The sequence below is a fragment of the Danio aesculapii genome, chromosome 4, assembly GCF_903798145.1.
Source record: "Danio aesculapii chromosome 4, fDanAes4.1, whole genome shotgun sequence".
Classification (NCBI taxonomy): Eukaryota; Metazoa; Chordata; class Actinopteri; order Cypriniformes; family Danionidae; genus Danio; species Danio aesculapii.
The window spans coordinates 45,850,279-45,873,718 of record NC_079438.1 but is presented as its reverse complement, the minus strand read 5'-3'; the positions used below and the strand labels follow the sequence as shown (position 1 = coordinate 45,873,718).

Here is a 23,440-nt window from a genome sequence, read left to right as displayed (position 1 = left end):
AGACCAACCACAAACAGAACAATGGTGTCTTCAAAGAATAACCACAGTCATACACTATAATTCTGAACAATGTTTTCCATACTTGATGCTTGCTGTTTATGGTGTTTAAGTACTGCTGTTACTGTTAGTGCAAGTAAACGGGTATCGTTTTGCATTGGTTATAGTTGTGAATCTGAAAAATGTGACTGACACGTTAAAGAAGATTATCAAATTATATTGCTTAAGTTTAAAAGGCTTTTATATTCTCTGGATACACAATTAAATATTTTTTTCTGAATCAATCCATCATTTTAATAATTTGCTAATTGTTTTTGCGTACTTTACATAAATAAAAATACATAAATACATTTCACACAATACTAGTGTTTTTTATACCGGTATTTCATAGTTTTACTGGTATTTTAAAGTATGTTTTACCACTTTAAGTTATATTGAAATCATACTGTATAGCTTTGTGTAATATGTATCAGTCATATCATACACACACACGTATATATATATATATATATATATATATATATATATATATATATATATATATATATATATATATATATATATATATATATATATATATGATTTATTTGCAATTTGCCAGACATAATGCCACTCTGTTCTGCTTGCCAATCATACTTGTGGTCCATGAGGCATCATGTGCATGTGGGTTGGTGCAGCCTGACTCATCTGTATTTTCCAATCACATTTTTCAATTGACCTTCTCACCTATGGAACAGAAATGATTGTAGGGCTATATCATTCAGAGTAGGGACAGCCTTTTTGTATAAATGTGTTATTTCACTCTGGAAATGGATAAATGCCACTTATACACTAATCTGTTGACCTCAAGCCATGTTTTACCAAGAACTGTTTTACAGTACTTTTAAGGCTGGGGACTTAAATAAACCCTCAAAAACTCACTCATGAACTTTGTATTCAGTGCATCAATTAATAGATTTTCTGACTATTCATTTTTGATTGGTTCTGTTTGTTGGTTTTCACTCCTACATGTTTACAACCACGCAGTTTGCAGAGCAAATGAGCATACACAGGAAATGTGACACGTTTTGAAATGACAGCTCATGGAAACTAAATCATTACTGCCCTTTTTAGGTTCTAGGTTAAGATATAGAATGCTTTTTGCTAACCAATTATTTTTAAGGGAGCAGCATAATGTACAAAGAGAATATGGTGTTTAACATATTCTAAGTGTAAAAGATTTTGATGTTGATTTGATGTTTTCTTCTGCTGGACAGTTACAGTATATCCTTTTGTTCTTTTTCATCTTGGGATCATAACGTTAGGAATAAAACCCTCCCCAACACACCACCATCTGTCCACAGCACTTTAGTTACATCCTTGCAACCACTTAGTTAATCTCAATTTATCTACACAGTAAAAAATATCTGTTAATTAACAGTTTCTGTATTTTATGTTTATTTACATTTGTGAATTGCATTTTGGGATCTTTATCTCTGCTCTGTCGACTTTTGATGTTGAACATTCAGCTCTACAGTTTAACAAAGGGACTTTTATTGACATTTTAGTTGTTTGAAATATAAATAATATAGAGAGAAATACGTCTGTAAAATAACAGAAAATGTACTGGCAGTTTATTACAAGTGGTTATAATTAACCAAAACAATATATCACTTTAATTTATTAAAAATGTTAAAAGAACTCACTTTATTACCTTTTCAAAGTTAAAAGTTGTTGGAAGAAAGATCACGGTCCAACAATGCAAAAAACATAAATAAACAGGGAAATATATATATATATATATATATATATATATATATATATATATATATGAATTAACAAAATACAGAAAACTGCTAATTTACAGATATTTATTTACAGTGTAGCTTGTCTTTATCTCATAATAATGGCAATATTTTGTGGTATAGTGCATCAATTGTGAAGCCTGATGAATGTATTCACAGTCTTGAGAAATTCTCTGAAAGAGGATGTGTCAAATCCTTTGTGTCTGTTTTGGTTTCATGATATGCATCGATATAATTTAGTATTTGAGTTTCTGATCTTTATCTCCTAACCACCATACCTTGCTTCCGATATAACTTGTGAATTTTACAAGACAGTGTATTTATTGAATGAGGTGTGTTTGAATGTCCAAACTTTACATATGTGATGTACAGTACATCCGTAGGAACAGGGAATTATAAAATGTATACAGCCACCTTGAATGCAACTAATCAGACAACATGATGTGATGTCTGTAAAATCAAAATAAGGATCTCCTGCAAGTTTTGTTTTTCTTTAATCGGTGAAGGATTGTACAACTGGACAATACAAATACAAGGGGAAAGTTTCACAAACAGGGCATAGCTTAGACAAGGACTAGGCCTTATTTAAATTAGAGCAGTATCAGGACAAATCTATATCACTGGCATATGTTCGGATATTTCAATGAAAGTTTTTTCGGGTGAGACAGCTCAAGCTTGCAGTTTATTAAAGACTAGCCTTAAGCCTTGTCCGTGTAACTAGGTAAAAGTCATGTCTTGAGGCGTGATATCAAATAAAACATTTTTTTTCTTGTTTCAGCACATATGAGGGCAACATGTTTGCTGGAAGCCGATGTATGACAGTGGAACCTTTAGAAATCCTCAACCTACACAGCCTGCCAGTCCCTGTAAATTCTCCCCGAAACTGTGTGAGGTGGGTGAACTTCAATTTCGGAGGCTAATGCGGTAAGGAGAAGCGTGACAAGAATGACTTCAAAGATTCATGATCTACTTAATTAAAGTCACTTTTAGTTCTGACATAACTTCATTCTCTTTAATCTTTCCCAGTTCATTCCTGTATAGTACTAAATGAAAGCCATTTAAACAACGATTAGTCATTCTGCAATTGTATAACACATTTTTATTTCAGATTGGTGGAACCGAAATATCCATCCACCCACTATACAGTGGTGACACAGTTAAAAATGTTGCTGCGTTCAATTTTTAAAATGAATCATTTTAACTTTATAAGTAATTTAAACTTCCATTACATTAAAGTCACTTAAAACACATCGTGTAGATTTTGCATGTTCTCCCCGTGTTCACGTAGGTGGAGTCAAGGGAACTTAGGCATTTATTGCAGGCTCGGACCTACTGGGCTGTAAGACCACCTCGGTAATACTGTGTCTCCAGGTGATGACGTCGCTTAAAAGGATGCAGGTCCAGGCCTGTAAATGCCCAAGTTCCCTTGACATCGCGCCCTTATTAAATCAGGGCCACAATGTAAAACACGAACAATTAAATTGCAAATATTTTTTTGTTTGTTTTTTTTTGCTGTTCTTTTTTTGTTTGCAAATTTCCCAAAACTTAATTTTCTCTTTGCAGTTATTTTATTTTTGTTAGCAAAATAAATTAATTTTCGCTTTGCGATTTTTGGAGATTTTAATGAATGAATTAATTAATTAATTGATTAATTAATTAATTAATTTTTTTGCTCAATACTTTATTTTTTGTTTGCAAAACTCTTTTGTTTTACAACTATATACGGTCCTAAATTGACTCCATACATGCAAACTCCACACAGAAATGTCAACTGACCCAGCCGAGGCTCGAACCAGTGACCTTCTTGCTGTGAGGCGATTGTGCTACCCACTGCGCCACCGTGCTGCCCTATAATCACTTAATGTCAGTTTATTTCGCTTTTGATAAATAATGTAGCGACCCCTCATAAATATAGGATTAAGCCAAAGGAAAATGAATGAATAATCACTTAATATCTCATTTCCTCACCCTTGTATTTGAAGTCATTCTCTTGTGCATTCCTTAATAAGGCTGTTTGTTTGCATTATCACATATGAAACATTTGGAACGGGGAGCACATATAAATGTTTTTCACTCCCCAAGCACAACAACTGCAATATGCTTAGAATGTTAATATCAATGCAACATCAGTGTGCTTGAAAAAAAGCCTAAATGTATTATTTTCCTATAGGCCAGCATCAGTTTTGGTCACCACTACTGTATGTTCGGCCTTACAGAAAAGACAGATGGGCATTCTAATGAGCTTCACATATTAAAGTCACTTGTCAAACACAAATAAAACATGTTTTTTTTGTGAAAACCATATTAATTATTAGAAAATATTCCAAAATATCACAATTCATGTGGGTTTCACATGTTCCATAAAGGCTTTAAATAGGATTTTAACATGTAAAGCTCATGTAATTCCCATGTGTTTTTTTCTGTAAGGGTACGCATGTATTAAATTTTACTAGAGCTGTAGTTAGCTGTAACTACACTGTTGATTTTACTCAATGTTTAAACTAAAAATGCATACATAAAAAAACCTAGCTAACCCTATAACCATATTCCACCTTAAGATTAGCAAAAGTATTTTGCAATAGCATGAACATGAGTATAATTTATCATTTATATTTTTAAATTAGGGTTAGGGTTAAAGATGCCTTAAAGAAACACTGCCTAAACCATGATAATATTATATGACTGGTAATTGTTTGGTACAGGAAATCAAGAATTCAAGGAAGGCAGAACCTCTGAAGTAGCCATTCATGAAGAATTCTTAAAATATTTTTTCTTTTAAGAAGCACATCAGATTTTAGAGCAGTATATTAAAGCATACCCACTTCAGGGAAATATGCAAATAACTAAATTGGCAATTTAAAAAAAAACAACACTTTTAAATTTAGAATGTTGCTTTCTTCCTTCTCTAGCTGCTTCTAATAATTCTTCCACATAAGTCTTAATGCACAGTGGTTCAAAGAAAAAGCTGATGTCATTAAAGCTTGGAGTGCAGAGATGCACATAGTGCATTTTGAATGCATGCAGAGCGAGAACAAAATTGCTGACACCCACTCATATACGTTCATATAAATAGATATACTTTTATTTTCAACCTGAAACCTGAACGCTAGTTTGTAAGCTGACATAATGTTTTAAACTGATGATGATGATGATCAGATGATGATATTTACAATGGAGTCACAAAAATACAAGATTCAACAATTCTTATTTAGAGGAAACACAGTATCACTGTCATGTTTTATTTAATTTCTTTAAACTATTGTCTTTTTAAAGAATCCAACATGTGTTGTTTTCCCTCCAAAAGTACCTTAATAGATTCTCATCAAATTGTGCAGCTGCTGTTTGTTTTCCCCAAGCTCATTGCTTAGTTTTTTTTTTGTGCGTGTTGCACACCACCCTTCAGTAGAAGTCTGAGTCTGTGGTCTGCTCTGCTCTACTTATCGTAAGTTTCACTATAGCCATCGCTTACCAGAAGTGACGGGAGACTGGGGGTTTCTCAGTGACATCACTTCATGAGACGAGGCAAAGCGTCCATATAGGGCTGTCACACTTGTGCCTGAACTAGAAGGAATTGCAAGCATCTATTCATCTTTTCAGTAAAATGACAAAAAGCATAGTTATTTTCACTCAGTTGTGCTTTATTCTCTTCACTTTTGTTGCTTTGTTTAGCCCCTTACAGTTTCCACTGTGGGCGCTGCAGTCTTTTTGTGTCTTTTTCAGCATGATTTAAAAGAGATATCATCAAGATCTTTGATGGTTTTGACTTCCGAAGTAACTGGTGTTTAGAAGATCAACATCAATGATATCCTGCTTAGTCATGGTGTGCACTTGAAGCCTCATTTTGCAATTGAATTCATTTTCTACACATAAATATAGTATAAAATTAACATGGATATGCACATAATTTGGCTCACATTTTGTTTTAAGGTACAACTTTGCTATTAATAAACCATTAAATAAGACTTTTAGATCAATAAAGTACTAATTTGCTGCTAATAGTTAGTAGTATGTATATGCAGCGTTGTGGAAAGTTACTTTTAAAAAAGGAATGCGTTGCAATATTGACTTACTCTCCAAAAAGTAACTAGTTGCATTACTTAGTTACTTTTAATGGTATGCGTTACATTACTTTTGAGTTACTTTTGCATTACTTTTTAATATCAGGCTTGATCTCTCTCAGAACTTGTTTTTTTTTTCTTTCTTTTTTAAATAGAGGAGCTCTGCAACTAATAATGCACTGTATAACATACACCTTAATTTACCTTTTAAAAAACACATAAAAAAGATATTTTAGGATATATCAGAAATTCCTGACACCAGAGCTCTACATGCTGTATATACAGATTTTTTGAAAGTTTAACACAATGTGTTTACTACTTTTGTATGTGTCTTAAGTAAAAATTACTGTTCATTGACATAGCCCCCTTTTCCTTTTCTTTGATGCATTTTTTAATTTTAATTCAGCAATTTATTTTTTTAAAAGCTCATTAAACAAACAACTTTTCAAAAAATTTTTAAAAAAGTAACTCAAATATTATTACCCATTTTTAAAAGTAATAACATTAGTTACTTTTTATTAACAAATATTATGAGTAAATATTATTAAATATAAATATTATTAACAAATGTATGAGTAACGTATTATTATGTTACTCACGTTACTTGTAATGCGCTACCCCCAACACTGTTTAAGTATCTTGAACTGTTTAAACACTATTTAAGTATTTTGTATAAGTATGCATAAGTATTAGTATTATAAGTATTTAACTTATTTATAAGTATAAATAAACAGCCAATATCTTAATAATCGGCAAGTAAGCCAGTAGTTTATTGTGGGAATTTGCACTTAAAGTGTGTAATTTATTGATAATTTATTTTGATCTATGCATATGTAACTTTGAAACTGCAAACTAACATTCATAAGAGGTATATTAGTAGACTGTTAATAGACCAATAGTTAGTTAGAATATGGTTAGGTGCAAAGTTAGCTATAATTAGTACAATGTAGCAGATGGCTAAGACTGATGATACAGATGAACTGTAGTTGCAAAGTTGCTTATAGTCAACAGACGTCTAAAGGGAAATTAAATAATACCAATAAATATTTAATACACATCACTGCAGCATTTGTCAATCTAATCTAATGCATCTATTTTTGTAACCAAACTTTGATGTATCCACGAGGTTAACACTTGGTGGGTGATGATTTAAACCAGCAAACAAACAACATCAACAACAATGCTAAGCACAATATAATAATGCATTGTTTACGTGTTTTTGATGTCAGAACTGTAAATTATGATGCCGGCATGAACAAGTTGCATGGTGTGCCATCAAGGTAAAATGATGCTCCACCAAGTACATGTATATGAATAAAATTATGACTGTTAATGTGTTAGTGAAAATGTAATATATGTCACATACACTCTTGGTGTGGATGAGTTTTGCCTGTATCTCAGACATGCTACACTCTCAGAAATAAAGGTACAGGACCTGTCACTGGGGCAGTACTTTTTCAAAAGATACATAAGAGTCCACAGTCGTGTACCTCAAAAGTGCATATTAGTGCCCAAATATACCTAAAAAGTACCTTTGAGGTGCCATTATCAACCCTTTAGGTACAAATATGTACCTTTTGAAAAAGTACTGCCCCAGTGAACGCTCCTGTACCTTTATTTCTGAGAGTGTATATCAGTTGCAGAGGCATGAATGACAAACAGCATGAAAAAAGCTCTGGGGAAAAATAATTTATTCTGTAATCAGCTTGAATCAATGTAATCCAGCAACATGAGAAAGTTTTCATGAAAAAAAAAAAAGTATTTTTGACAAAAGGTAGATTGAAATCAAATTCAAGCTGACTCATTCTGACAGGAAAGTGTCTTAGGGTAATTTGGATACTTTACACAACCGAAACACAAGTAAATAGATGGAAATGGATGTCAAAAATATTTTACTGAGCAGACAAATGAATGCAAAAGTAAACAAGGACAAACATTTTAAAACAAAACTGTCTTATCTATTATTTCACCTGCGTTTACTGCAGTACACTCAATCTTTCACCGAAAGTACGTAAGCAATATGCATTTACTGTTTAAATAGTATTTACTTTAAAAAAGATATTTGCACTAAAAGCACATAAAATAACTAAAATACCTTATTATAAACAAAACTTCAGGACAAAAATTTGTCTTATTAGCTTGCTATTTTGTCCCTGCTTAAACTGGCGCATTTTAAAGTGATCGGGCAGAGATGTGGCATAAAGCAATGGAGTTCATGAAACATCATGACTCTCCTCAGTCATAATTTTCCGGAATCCTTTTCCTTGCATGTAGGAATGGAGGGTTTTCAGCTCATCCATGACCCTCTCCTGGACATGCACTTTACTGACCTTTAAATTAAGCAGATAGAGTTAGTAAGAATGCGCAGAGAAAGGTTTGATGAGTCTTTCAGTAATTCATTACTAATACTCACCCTGTCATGAGCATTCTTCAGTTTTTGCAACTGTATGACTGCAAGCTGATATGGGGTCATGTCTTTCTGTGGAGTCAGGATAGAAGTACGCATACGGGATTTAATCACTTTAAAGTACTGTTATTTACAAATATTGAACTTTTTTTTAAGTATTTACCATTGTGGGGAAGGCTGGAGATGTTTTATTTTGTGTGTCCGCGTTGTTATATAGCTTGTTGCATTGATTTTTTTTCTGAAACAAAGGAGTAAAGTTGTTTGGTGCAGATCAAGTGAACATCCAAAATTTTCATTTAGAAATTAAGCCAATATTTTTCGTTTCATATTAATGTAAGACCAAAGCTAATTGAAGGAAGCTTGCAACCTTTAACCTAAAATGTATGAGGGCTCATGCTAATGCGGCCTCTATGGCAGTGCACGGAGAGAGATGTGATTGGCTAAGCTGTGCTTCACGTGACTAAATTAGTTACATATTAATAACATTATTAGGTTATGTTTTATCCAATGGTAAATAATACAGACATTTCCATCTCCTCATATAATATAAAAATTTCTGGTAAGATATTGCTAGCATTGTTAATTAGCATGCTGCTGGAAAGACCAGCTAGATGCTACAATAAGCTAACTTTAGCTAGAGCAGTTTTCCAAGGTAAATTCTAAAAGTGATACAGCTGTAGCATACGCACATCAATATAGTATAACATTGTTCAACAATAATTAATGTTTACATCGCTTAAGGGGCAGGTTTACGGTTGGAGTAGGGGTAGACATTAATAAAACACAATGTAATGGGTAATTTAATACATAAGATAAATAATTCTTGTTAACTTCCGGCCTGAGCCGCATCCCTTCTAGCAACAACCGTCTTGATAGTTGTATCAGTAAAGAAAAGGGTTGGTCTATTGTATTTTCTCTCTCTCTGAGATACAATTACAGCATTCAGTGATACTGTAGTGATACTCAGTGAAATGGTTCATTCGAATATTGAAAGCGCTAACCTTAGAAAGGCAGTTTTTAAGTTGAAACATAATGTTTATAAGCTCATGATGGTGGTTGATGTTTTCTGTTTGATGGACAGACGACTTCCCCTCCGTTCTAATGAGAACATCTTGAAACAGGTCGATGACTTTCAGCAGGACACAGCTGTGAAGAGTTTTCTGATGGAAGAAAATGATACAGTTCAGTTTACATTCAGTTTGATACCACCAGAAATGTAGAAAATGTGATAGAACGCCACCAAAGGTTTCCTGAGGTAAATCTGGATCATATTTCGGTAGCCACAAGATAATGTAGAAATGAAATAGACATGCATATGGTAGGTGTTAAAGCATTCTTTATGGTTTAAGACTAGGCCTATATATGACCGTATTGAGCTTTGACTCTTAACATACTTCCCAATTTATTTGATTATATTTATCTTTTTTTTCAAATATATAAGGATTTAGTAACTCATATAAGTAGTATAATACGATAAGTTATGAATTGACATCAAATAAATGCCTCTTACCTTTTTCCGAATTTTGTCAAAGTAACTGTGCCTCAGGAGGATCTTCTCACCATCTGCAACGATCTGAGAGAATAATTTAAACGTTCACCAACTTAAATATACAAAGTCTTCAGTTACTACACTGATCCCAAACATAAACAGCTTTTCTGTATGAGATTATTCCCATGGCCATATCACTTTCACTTTGCCATTTAGTTTTGTAACACATTGCATGTGATCAATGCATGATTTAAACTGTAGTACTCTATTATTATCTATGATCGTTTTTACTTACCACATCTTTGCTGACATGCTCTACCATTTTCGGCAACAAGCTTAAATCAAAGCAAGGTTTCTTGATGATGCATTTGACATCTTGGGATATCATCATGCATTCACGTATAGGAATGCTGAGCATTAGGATAAAATAAAAGTACTGCAATGCGCTTGCCATACTCAATCCCAGAGAGACAAAATGAAAGTTTCTCAACGGTGGTCCAGCTGAGAAACCTGTCTCATTCCTTTTCTTCCTTCTTTTGCTGCTCTCCGGTTCTCACCTTTGTATTTATTCTAGTTTCCTGGTGACGTCAGCAAAGTCCTACTCTTTGTTCCAAAAAAAGACAGGTGATCATATCAGACGGCTGAATAATAGTATAATCCAAGCATTGTATCTTTATCCATTGGGATCATGTATGGGCTTAGATTGCCACTGCAGAAATACAAAGTTTTCTAGCTGCTTCATGCTTTTCAAGGCAGCTAAAATAAAACATACCACCACAAAATTGTATCACAACGATATAATGAGGTCATGACATTTGTGTGGCTTGAGGATGTCCCAGATTCAAAATCTTGATGCAAACCACAGTCTTGGTCAAGAAAAGTTCATTATGGGTGGCAAAAATGTTGCCATTATAATTATAATTTTAAAAAAGACAGTACAAAAAATGTATGCTGTATTTTGGAGTGTTAAGACTCTATGGCTATACAATTAAATAAATAGGTAATAGATAAATAGATGATAATCAACCAATAAAGTGATAAGTGGTCTCTAATGGAAACTATGGGGAATTTAAAATCTAGGCCACTTTCCAAAATCTCATCTCATCTCATTCTTTTTTGTTGTTTTGTTTTTTGAGGTCGGAATCATCAAAGCCAGCATTCGTTACTTTGTCACGTTATAATTTTAGGGACTTTTTATTTTAACAAAACTTGTTTAATTTTATTTTTGTTTGATAATATAATGATTAAGTTAGAAACATTTTTATTTATCATGCCTGCATTTTTTTTTTGTTTTTTGTTTTTTAGACAAACTATTCAAGTTATCTAGGGAGTAGCGGTTTTGTTCCATAAGGTCACATCTAACATGCATAATTACTTCAAATATATTTGCAATAAATGTCCAATGAAAGCAAACATAACAAATCCACGTGCAGTTTGATCAAAATATAACAATTAAGCATAAACCTGGAGGGAATTAACTGTGATTTACATGCTTTACACCTTACTTAGACTTGAGGTGTGTAAGTTTTGGTGGCTTCTTATATCCCCTGTTCTTATTTACATGTGTATGTCACAGAACCTGCTTGGTGGGATACCCACATGACGTAGCATAAACATGACACAAACTAAACTAACAGCAGAAATGACATCATAAAAATTTTTACAAAAGTAACATGAAGAGAATTTTTACATATAAAATGAATGAGTGCTTTGTTAGGACATTGACGGAGGAAGCACATGACTATTTTACATTATAATGCATGATGGAAATAAAAAAGTCTAAAAAGTAACAGATAATTTACTTATAAACATGTTATAGTGTGTTGAAAATCATATTTATAATAATATAATAACTGAAATTATCCTCCTGACCATAATTCAGTGAATCCTACCCCATACCTAAACGTAACAGCATGTTAATAACTATTGATAAGCCTTAATTTAGATGTTTATCTGAGGCAAAAGGCATAGGTAATAGTAAATGTGATTCATCAATTGATACTAATCAACATGACACATAGTTAGTTGGAAAATATATTAGATGTCACAATGAAAACATTATCTTACAGGTTTGCCCACATTGTTAGTGCTTACATTATATAAATAGTTTTGCCTTTAAGTCAAATGTTGTCATCTAAATTCTGATTACACACTTATTTGTCCATAAAAATGAATTAATAAAGATCAGCAGATGGCAAGATGTGTACCTGCGTGTGCAATCCCCACAAAGGGGTGGGGGAGAGGAAGGGGGGATTTCCATAGACTTATCCTCACTTCATCACTGATACAATTGTTTCTTTGAAATGTGGGTCAGTGTAAACAGGATGCAGTTTGAGCTGTTAAAGATGAAAGGAATCACACCTTTGTGTACTGGCACATATAAAACAAACATCATAAGGCTCCTTGAGTTTTGTTACATAGCAAAGATGAACATGTGTGTGTCTGAAATGTGAGACTATACAAAATATGAGTAATTTACTTCTTTTTCCTTTCACTGTGGAAAAAATGAAGCCAAAATGTCTTCCACATGGCACTTGTCATTTTGTGTTCTGATTATGTCATTAGTCAGTTCGCCTACTTTTTTAAGGTAAACTATGAATTTGGACTGTCTTTCAATAACTATATACAATATGTGTGATTATTACGGAAATTTTAAACAGCTTTAAAACTTAAGTATGGTGAAGTTTCTAAATTAATGATATAAATATATGATATCGTATTTCCTGCATTGATAGTACAGGATTGGCCCTGAAAGGCAGTGTTAGAAATATGGATTTTATTGCCAAGTATTGTATTACCTAGTTACTTTTCACATAGTAAACTGGTTTAATAAATTTTGAGCTTGTATATTTTTGACCACTTCAAAAGGCAGTCAAAAATGCATTCAAGCCAATAGCTTTCGTAATTTAAACACTCATGTGACAGTATAGATATATATATATATATATGTATAATATTATAAAAGGGAAAAGTCTCTCGACCTGAACATTTGAGTGCTTGTTAATTCAAAGTGGAAGCAGTCATTCATCTTGTTTTAAAATGTGTGATTGGATCACTAAAAATATATGTAAATACCAGGTTGAAACAGTGCCATAGATAGAGATAGTATTAGTAGATGAAGTATTGGCATTCGATTGGACAAACCATGATTCCCCTTCAACGCTGCACCAAATATCAACACAATGGGACTTCGACAATCACAAAGTGTTTCCATAGCGTCAATATTTGATGTAACATCGAAGTTCCCTGAAAGGGAACGTCCCACGTTACCACTGTAAAAATGGTTCCACGAGGGCAACGAAACGTTGCATCAAATATCAACGCAATGGGAACACTTCGTTATTGTCGAAGTCCCTTAACGTCAATATTTGACACCGTTTCAAAGTTCCCTGAAGGTGAACTGTGCAGTTCAGGATGACTCATCCATATGGCACCCATTTTTTTCCACCAGTGTTCTGTAAACCAGTGTTAAAGCTCACAATTCGAACTAAAACCACAATAATTTTTTCCCATCTATTCTCAATGACTGAAACTGCAAACACCGAACTTGTTTATAGAAACAATGCTTGCTTAAGTTCGCTTACATGTTGCTAAAATAAAAAGGTGTTGCATAGCTTTCCCACAGTGTCATATTTAAGCCTTTCAATCCATTTCTGTGCAATAAGCAATTTTTACTTTATTACTTTCTATATGTTGGCACCAGACAGAAGCACCAAACTGCATCATGTCAAGTCAAAATCAAACAAAATATATTGCGTTTTCTACATTGGACACATCACACAGCACCACAGACAGTAATCAAATGTCAAGTTGGATGTATCTTAATATATTATGTCTGCAAACGATCAAATGGATTTACAATATTTGTTTCCCAGCGCAAACAAGCTCGATTTACATCCCTAAATTATGCCTGTCTTGTTTTTTAGCTTGTTTGTTAAGCTGCCCACAAGATTACTACATTTAATAAAATATATGAAAGTAATTAAAAATGCAAAAGCGCCTTCTCTATAGGCTTACATTTAAACATATATTCAATTGAGGTCAAAGATGACATCAATATCAGTGACCGCCTGCATGGTCACTAAAAGCAAAAAACAAACAAATATAAAACCTATGTGAGCGAGTTGTTAGTGCATTTGTTTTGTTTCTCATTTGTGAGAATATTTCTCACTGTTCACCTCATTAAAGTGAAATTAACCTGGCTGAACCGCAGCCAAATCTCTTTGTAGTGATTTTTGAAACTTAAAATGGGTAATTTGATGGCTTTTATATCAATAGGGAAAGAAATCCTAACATGATTAGATTCATAAAGTTTTCAAAGCCAACAGAAAAGCAGCAAGAAATCACAGATGCTGTTCAAGACTGAGCATGCTGTATGATCTCTCAATCTGGATTATATAGAAGAGCCATAATTTGAACTATTACAATTTATCCATAGAGTGCTCAAATACATGTACAACACACATATGTTGATATGTTTATATTAAGTACATTTGTTGATCTGTCTCTGTGTTTGATTGTGATGGTTTGCTCCGCTTATCACAGGACTGTTTTAAGTTATTATTTCAGGGTTTTCTGTATATTCTACAAGAGCGTCCAATAAATATTTGATATAGATATAGATATATAGATATAGATATTTGATATTTTAATAAACCCAGAGTCAACTATTTGCCCGATCAAAGGTTTACTGATACATATAGACTTGATGTTAATGTTTCATTAGCAGATGAAAAGCTTGAGATTGTTAAATTTATGACATTATTAATTTTGTTCTATTAGCACAATGGATATGTTGCCATAATCTACAGCTTAAGAAGCAAGTGAAACTAGCCAACCACCTTAGCACTGCAATGTTAACCAACATTAAACCTGCTTGAAGCAGCACGGAAATTCAGAAAGTCAATTTAAAGGGCTTCTGGTTTTGTTCTGACTGCTATTCATTGACACGGATAGTGTCAGCAAATTAAACAAAAGCTACCCTACTAAACAAGTTCTTGGTTTTTCCCCTGTGGAATAATAAGTGTAAAAATTTCCTACTTTTTTAAGGAAGTCACTGTGAAACCTTATATGAACAAATCTGTATTACACTGTGTGAATGTGATAGGTAGCTTCACCCTGCAGTCAAACCAGTTCAATGACATTCTGTCTGTGTGTGTGTGTTTGTGTGTGTGTGTGTGTGTGTGTGTGTGTGTGTGTGTGCATGTGTATGTGTGTGTGTGGCATCTGGAAACATAATTACTTCCTCAGAAATTGTTTTAATTATCTTTGCCTTTTTTGCAGGTTTTTCCTATTTTTTATGTTCAGTATGAAAAGAGTACATGTTTTTTCTTATAAATTTGTTGGATGTTTGTTCCTTAACATATTGGCTTTTGCTATATATTTCCTGATTTTACAGTTTGATTGAGGTATTGGGTTATTTAGCTTTCAGTGTTAGGTGGCGGTGGCAGTTTTATGCTAATGAGACTGATGACAACGTGTTTCAGAGGCTGGGGAAAGATGGAGATGTTTCTGTGCCTAGCAAACACATGTCTTGGTTGTATATAGTATAAAGACAAAAGTCAAGTAAATCAGCACAAAAATTATAAAAATAGGAAAAATGCATTTAATGAATCATAGACCATCAATTTTGTACATGCTTCAAAAACATTCTTCCATAGTTCAAATAGTTTTTCAAATAAATAAGAACAAATAAATAATGTCAGTGCCAATAGTTTTAAAAATGTGTGCAAAAATAAATAAATATAATAAATAACAAAACTAATTTCACACCATTTTATGAAATGATCAACCTCTATTTAGACTTTTGCTTCTTGATGCTTTAGCCTGTCGTCTCTTGCGTTCTTTATTCTTCAAGTTTTTCAGGAGTGTTGCTTCTCTATAGACACGCTTCAGCTCAAACAAAGCCTTGCGCTGGACAATCGGGTCATTTTCCTGCAATCACAAAGCAGTTGATTAGTGTTATGTCTCTTTGATGTCATATAAGCATATTTTCGTTTACCTTTTAAATAAAAAACACTTGAATTTACATTCATACAAATGTTTTTTCTTTTATAGGATATTACATGATGCATTGTATAGAGAAACAGGATTTTCAAAAAGCCTAAAACCAAAACCAAACCTTTATTACACACGTTTAGATGTAAAACTCCTTTTGTGTGATTAACATAGGCAGCCTTTTAACCAAGGTTGCATTCAAATTATGCTGTTAAATCAGTTATATGAAGTAAAAATGTCCTCACTTTTTTAGCTGTGCTAATTTAATGCAGATTTTGGAATTTTCAATGATGCATTAAAACAAATGCATGTAAAAATCTGCTTTGAGTAAAAAGTAGTAAAAAATGCAAGAAAATAATTACAAAATTAGTGTTACAGCATTTTAGAATATATATTTTACATGCATGTCATATATATATATGAAGTCAGAAGTCAGAAGTTGAACTCAGAATTATTAGCACCCCTGAATTATTAGCCCCACTGTTAATTTTTTCCCCAATTTCTGTTTAACGGAGAGAATATATTTTTTCAGCTTAAAGTGACATTTAAAGGCTTAACTAGGTTAATTAGCTTAACTAGGCAGGTTAGGGTAATTAGGCAAGTTATTGTATAATGATGGTTTGTTCTGTAAAGGGGCTAATAATTTTGAAAATTTTAAAACTGCTTTTATTCTAGCCAAAATAAAACAATTCCAGAATAAGAAAATATTATCAGACATACTGTGACAATTTCCTTGCTCTGTTAAACATAATTTGGGAAATATAAAAAAAAAATTATAAGGGGGGGCTAATAATTCTGACTTCAACTGTGTGTGTGTGTGTATATATATTTAAAGTTATATAATTAATGTAGTATTATATGAACCAATAGCTTTTTCTCAATTCACTGTCCATTGGTAGGTGTGGCCTGTCTATATATGTTAGAAAGGCCACATCATTCTATGATGTTCAGTGCTTTTGGTTTCACAGAATTTGCAACTATTCTCTCACCTTGATCGCCCATAGCGTTTCTGCATACGTCCTGAGCTCTGCACTCTTGCCTGGGAAGTAGTTTTCTTGCAGTTTTTTCAAATGCTCTTGAACATGTGCCAGCCTCTCCTTTGTAGCTTCATCCAGGCTGTCATTCTGCATGCGAGTGAATATCCTACTGTATGTGTCCATTACAATGCTCATCAGCAGATTCTGCTCACTTTCCTGTCCCCCCAAAAAACAACAAGCTTGATTACACCGCGTGTTCAGCACAGGATATGCATTGTAGGATGTGTCAAAACAATGTGCCCTTTGGCTTAGAAAGGTATTGCTTATGCTAACTCATATAGATACTGAAGGCCTAAATACTAGGCCATTGTGCAGTTGCACGAGGTTATTTACCTCAAGATTCACCTTTAAATCTTTCAGGATTCGCAGGAAGATGGGGTGTGCATTATGTAGCTGAGAATCTTCTTTTATCTGGAAGAAATTAAAAGGTCATCATTTACATAGGTTGCTGATTTAGACATCTGGCATCGTTTCAAGATCGATCAATCAGATAAATTTGCTTTTTTGCGATTATCATACCACATCTGAAACTGCACCTACAGACTAGACATGTTCCTCCATGCCCAAAAGTTTCAGTCTATATGGATGTCAGACTTCCTGTTCACTTCCTGTTTTGTACCAAACTTACTGACTAATTGCAGTAATAGTTGACTCGTTTGTTAAAGCCAGGATTTCCAATCTTGAAGGCCGTATCCCAACCAATACACCTTACTTGTATCTATCTTACTTATATCTAAAGGATATCTATCTACCAGTTAACCTTATAGATTTACTTCACTTTCTGTCTGCGATGTGGCACATGATGGAAATCCAGCCATATACTTACATAGTACGCTTTGAGCTCTTCGATGCTCTTGTCCAGGTTTTCGGGGACACTTGCTTCACTGTATGTCATCCATCCCGAAAACAGCAAACATACTCCCGAAACAAAACCCATCATGTGTTGCGCAATCATAGTCCTTTTTAGTTGAAGGCGATCGCTGAAGTTAGAGTTAAGCCAAAGTTCCCTTTTTTACGCTGTCTCGCAACACCCGACCTTTCTCGTGTCCTGACGATGGTCTGAATGCATGTGTTCGAGTGAATGGTGTATTTATAGTTATGTGTGAGAGCAAGTGAGGGAGGTATGATCTAGGTGTGAAATTGTGGCGTCGTTTCCTTTTCAATCAAAATGCACCATGATACTGCTCAGAAACATTGGCCCACCACGCATCTTCTCTGTTGGAATTGGAAGATGTCACCAGGCAGCGCTGTCGGTTGTTTTGTGTTCCGGGATTTTTTTGGTGATTAAGTGAGGAGTCCTGGGCGTGAGACTTGAAGCTTGGTGGGACTCTTCAGTGATGCAATTATGCATAAATGGTTTTCAATAGGGAAGGAAGTAGCCTATTCTCATCTTAGAGTTTTAAATATTGACCTTGCACCAAATTCAGCAGCTTTCAAAAAATGTCTAACTTTTCTTTGCAACATCTGCATGCAGTGGGATGCTATAAACTGTCTACACAGCTCCTTATGCAACAAGTTTAAGTTAACAAGTTTATTTTATTTTAGAGTACTCTTAGGCCTTTAGAGAGATTTTTATACAAGCTTATAAGACTATATAAGCTTATATAATGGATGTTGCATGATTAAGCTTGACTTTGTTTTGTTTTCGTTGGGTTTTTCTTCTTTTTTTGTGAAAAATATTACAGAAGTGGGCTGAAACACTTTCACCAGAAGTTCCTTAGAATCACACATCTGATCTGGCAAACCCCGGGCAACATTTGTAGATAAGTAGATAAAGAAGAACTTTCTCATGGCTGAAGGAACTGAGTTCTACTGTTGCTCATCATGAGAGGTTTTAACACTTCATCAGCTCATTCCTGCAGAGAGAGAGTGACAGAGAATGAGAGAAGGGCAGACAAAAGTGATGTATATTGTGAGACATGTACGTTTCACAAAGGGAAACTACTTTTCTCATCAAGTCAGCTGAGATGATACTGCATTATTTCTACAGTATGTAGGAATATGTATCTGGGGAGGCCGTCTGTTATCTGAGGAGGTGCCTGCACTTATCATTGGTGTGATGACTATTGAGATCCTCGAAACTACTACATTTTGGTTAGAACAAAATTGTGAATCATAGCGAATGCATTTACATCCATACGTAATAAGTAGGAAAAGGCTGATTTGAATTCCTAACGGCTGCCACTTGATCACTCCAGACCTCAATGTCGGAGGTATGTCTCATTTTCCAGTTGAGTGTTGCCGGCATGTTTGATTTTCCGCGGCTGTGGTTGTAGAGAGGTGTTACCCTTGACGCCTCTATATACATCATTCAAACCACGTGGAAACCCAAAAGGATATTCCTTCTACGAACTGCTTACTTTTAATTCTTGTAGAGTTTCATTGTCTTTAATCGTCAGCTCAAAATTCTATATTTTGTCAAATAGGCCTATTGAAGATGTAGTAGGATTTAAACTCTAAGTTTAAACTACTAAGAGAATTATATTATATTACTTAAATTATATGTCACTGTCATATAATTTCTGTCCTGACTGAAGTCATCATAATAGGAGTTGCTGTACATATATTCTAAGAAACTTAAATGAACTGCAATTATTGTACCATCAAGAAAGATTTGTAACTAATATTTCTGAAGGTTCTGAAGCAAAAATAGGTAGAAAATTAAAAGTTAGTGTTCAGACCCTTGCGTTAAATGACGTCAGCACATCTGTGACCACAGAACAGCATTAATCTCTTACACTGTGTCTAAACAACACACGATGCAAGATTACAGCGACAAGCAATTTGTCTGTCTACAACAAACACATTTGGTCTGTGACATGACAGAAACATTTACTGTAAATACCAGCCAGTGCACTACCAACTAAATGGTAAAGGCTTTTAATAGTTAACGCATTTCAAACCGCTTTAACATTATTAATAGGCTACTGAGTGCTTGATGTTGTTGGTTTGCAGTGAGTCACAGTTCTGACTTTCATTTTCTAACCGTTTGCTAGTTATTTCTATTTTTTTAAGACCTGAGATGAACTATCTGTTGCTGCTTTCAGTTGTTTGGCAGTAAATGTCACATAAAATTGTGTGTAAACTCACATTGGTAGCATTTAACACTGAATAAAGCACATAATCGGTACCTGGCATGATCATCTGAGGTAGTATATGCTATTGTTCTGGTGCAATATCGCAGAAATAAGGAGCATTTCTGGATCATTATGACAAAAACTCCTTTTAACATGTATAAGATGTGTTGGTTCTCCACTTGTAGTTAGGGCACAGTGTTACACAGCTGTACTGTGACCTTGTTCACTGGCTGTTTTTATGCCATAACATTGTTGCCAATGAGTTTCTATAGATTTTCTATCAGGTTTAGGTCAGGACTCTGGGCTGCCCTGTCATGATTATTTTAATGTTGTCCTTTTCAAAGAACTGCTTTATTCATTTTGTTTTTGTAGGACTGGGCTCACTGTCCTACGTGAAAAATGCTGGTTGATTGAGTGATGAATGCAGGGAAGGAACTGTGTGTTCTGTGAGCTTCTGATAAGCATCTGCCTTGTAGAAGAGGTCAAATTCCTGCATCAAAAACATCACCAAAACCATGACACTTCATCTCCACGTTTCACAAACTTTTAAAAACAAATTTTCGCTTCAGTTTTTCCCCAGGTTGATGGTGAATATAAAGTATACCCAAATAAATTTAACTTGGTTTCATCACCAAAGGGATATTCTGGCCTTATGATTTTTCAGCTGATAAGAGCTCTGACCACGGCAGATACTGGGCTTTCAGTGTAAGTTCCAAACACTACATGCTGCAACAGATGCAAAACTGAACTGGTGAGCAATCATGGCTGCAGTGTTCGACTGATTACCCACTGAAATCTCCATGTTATCCTGTACAGTACTCTTGTTCATTTGTCTTTCATGCATGACCAGCCTTTTTTTTTTGGTGGACAATGTAACAATACAATATTCTGGCAATCACAGATTTGGAGCGAACAACCCCTCTTGCTGTGGCTAAAAGGTTCACATTGGCCTTTATCTTGACAAACTGCTGTTAGACAGTTTCAGTAACTTTATTTAGCAAAAACAGTGAAATCTGTAAAGTTAGGCTGTCACTTAAAGGGTTTGTCAGATAATTAAATTAAGGACATTAGCACCAAGTACCACTTTTACAGCAATTATCGCCTAATTATCAATTTGGAAGTATCTGAAAGTTTACTCTAATAAGTTAACTCAGTTTTTTTTCTTCAAATATCTCATTTAAGTTTTTTTATACGGTGCTTTGGGATATTTGTAACTCATGAAATATGCTGTAAGAACTGGCATAACTCCTAATCGGACTAAGGAGTCAATTTTGATCCCCATTGTATGTGATTGGCAATAAAAGCATTCTTTTAATAAGTGTATACATTCTCTGGAAAATTAATTCCATTAACTTGAGGTTGTGGCTTGGAGTGGTGTGCTAGAAATGCTCTAAGATTTCAGTTCATTGCATCAATTTTGTTTTTCATTTTAATGTTTGAGCAGTTTATATGACATTCTCCCTTTAATGTCAAATGTTAAATACATCTACAGTATGCAGTTTCACTAAACTTGCAGTCTGTCAGCATCTAGGAATGACCCATTGAACTGTTAGTTCATTGACCGATTGAGCTTCAGGCAGACAAAAAAGTCAGATAGTGTATTTCAGTCTTTTTTTAACAAAATATTGTTTATATGGTTTGAGTGTGTATGACTTTGTAATTAAACAAATGAAAGCATAAATTAATGCAAAATGTATTTTTATTGTAATTAACAATTCAGCCAGTGAAACTCACAAAGTATTTCAAGCAAATCCATTGTCAAAAACCAACCGCTTCCATTTCTGTACACTGTAAATTATGCTAATAATAAACATGTGATGAAAATAAGTTAGATTGTTAAATTAATTTCTGTTGTGTTACGTTGTAGTAGAGTATAAATTAAAAAATAAAACAAAATAAATAATTACAAATAACTTATAAATAAATAGGCAAATACAATAGCAAAGCACTAGTTTTACTACATAAAAGTAAAGACCCTTTAGATCTTCTCAGTGGGCCTTGTCATGCCTAAGACATGTGTAAATGCCGTTTTTCTGTGGAGGCCCGATAATACACCTTCAGGAAGTCATTTAATGCTCTTTCTTGGATTGTTCCATTTTTCGCCTGAATGAGAATGAAAGTTATATAGTTATTAAACAGTTTCTTTAATAACTCATTTTGAAGATAACGGAAAGTGTATACTTTTCCCAATGAAGACAGAACTTATATTCTCTTTGTTTACCTTGACTGAGTGAATATCCTGGAGCTCCCTCCATAATTTATGTTCTTCATTGTACTTGTGCTTCAACTTTTTCACCTCATTAATTACTTCTTTAAGATCGTCTCTCACTTCTTTATTGTCTGACTTGTTCATCATGTCTTGGAAAATGTCTTCATAGATGCTCAGCATTCCTTCAAGCAACACAGCCTGGCAGGTGCAGGTTGGCCTAGACTAAAGGAAATAAGTATAATTAAGATGTTAATGTAAAATCACTACATTTCAAGCTCCCATTTTAGCATTTTGCACAGTACAAACTTACATTCAGCTGGTCCAGATGAGAAACAAAAACAGATTTTCCAACCCAATCCTTTGCAAGCGTGTTCTAAAGAAAGTACAAACAATACAGCAACCGTTAATAATGCATCGTGCACTTCTAATCTAAAATCAAAATGTCACAAAGTTCATCGTGCAGTTGTGGTTTTTGAAACCACCTGCTGTTCATGCTAATATCACCTGCAAAACTGATATGAGTTGAATCTAATATGATTCATTGGCACAAACTTTCAAACACACTGCAGAATATTATGACAGTAGATGTCACTTACATAATGTGCTTTTAGTTTCTCGATATTTGTGTTCAGAATCGGGTTCTCGCTCCTGGACCGTCGAAATCTGTATGCGCTCGTTGTCTGAAGAGATGCTATCCACAAAAGTCCACAGAGTAGCACCATGTTGAGCCAGGAATCCATTTTTTTTGTGTTTGTGTTTCAGTGCTGTGAACCAAGTGATGCTGTGACCTGATGTTAGTCAGCAGGTAAATGTTGATGATCGGAAAGGGGCTGGGGGTTTATATAGGCAAAGAATGACAGTAGGACGGCTGCAGGGGATGTGCTTTAGGTTTTTGGGGTTTCTGTGGGCTACAGTTTCCTTTAAATCAGAAATGTGATGCGTCTGGATGACGTTACACTAATGTTGAACCCCAAAGCAACTCAAGGTTTTTTTGAGTGGACAGGCAAGTGCATTTGACATTTGGACCATCATGAATCTGGGTTAAGGACCCGATGACATGCGCAATGAGTCAGTAACCTACTGAAAGTTGGTTTGTTATCAGATGTTTTTGTGTGTTTGTGTGAAAATGAAACTTATCAATGAATATTAGTTGGTTTTCCAAGAAAGACGTACGGCAATCTGTTTTATATTTTTACTACTTTTTAAAACGAATTGGTCTTTGCATGCGCACTGTTTGCATGCACATCTGTACTTGCATCTCTTTGAGTTTGATGATTTTTTGAAACCACAACGGTTTGTTTACATATGTGAAAGTGCATATGTTGGCATATGAATGCATATCTTGTTGATGCAAATGCAATGCATACTAAAAAAACGTCTTTTAA

General features: G+C 34.2%; 3 protein-coding genes across 3 annotated transcripts; all 3 read right to left on the bottom strand.

The window, feature by feature from the left end:
• Positions 1–7,513: 7,513 nt before the first annotated feature.
• On the bottom strand, positions 7,514–10,443 carry si:ch211-266a5.12 (uncharacterized protein LOC557488 homolog). Its single transcript, XM_056455089.1, has 6 exons — positions 10,031–10,443; positions 9,757–9,819; positions 9,248–9,406; positions 8,410–8,484; positions 8,253–8,318; positions 7,514–8,169 (listed from the first exon to the last, which is right to left on the bottom strand). The coding sequence occupies exons 1-6, from the start codon at positions 10,187–10,189 to the stop codon at positions 8,053–8,055; spliced, it is 639 nt and encodes a 212-aa protein (XP_056311064.1). The 5' UTR covers positions 10,190–10,443; the 3' UTR covers positions 7,514–8,052.
• A 5,004-nt stretch (positions 10,444–15,447) lies between these two features.
• On the bottom strand, positions 15,448–17,813 carry ifng1 (interferon gamma 1). Its single transcript, XM_056455088.1, has 4 exons — positions 17,596–17,813; positions 17,103–17,180; positions 16,722–16,925; positions 15,448–15,669 (listed from the first exon to the last, which is right to left on the bottom strand). Exons 1-4 carry the CDS (start codon positions 17,722–17,724, stop codon positions 15,523–15,525), a joined length of 558 nt encoding a protein of 185 aa, XP_056311063.1. The 5' UTR covers positions 17,725–17,813; the 3' UTR covers positions 15,448–15,522.
• Positions 17,814–21,712: 3,899 nt separating this feature from the next.
• ifng1r (interferon gamma related) lies at positions 21,713–22,847 on the bottom strand. The gene is made up of 4 exons (XM_056455087.1): positions 22,652–22,847; positions 22,366–22,428; positions 22,068–22,277; positions 21,713–21,949 (listed from the first exon to the last, which is right to left on the bottom strand). Exons 1-4 carry the CDS (start codon positions 22,793–22,795, stop codon positions 21,854–21,856), a joined length of 513 nt encoding a protein of 170 aa, XP_056311062.1. The 5' UTR covers positions 22,796–22,847; the 3' UTR covers positions 21,713–21,853.
• Positions 22,848–23,440: the final 593 nt, after the last annotated feature.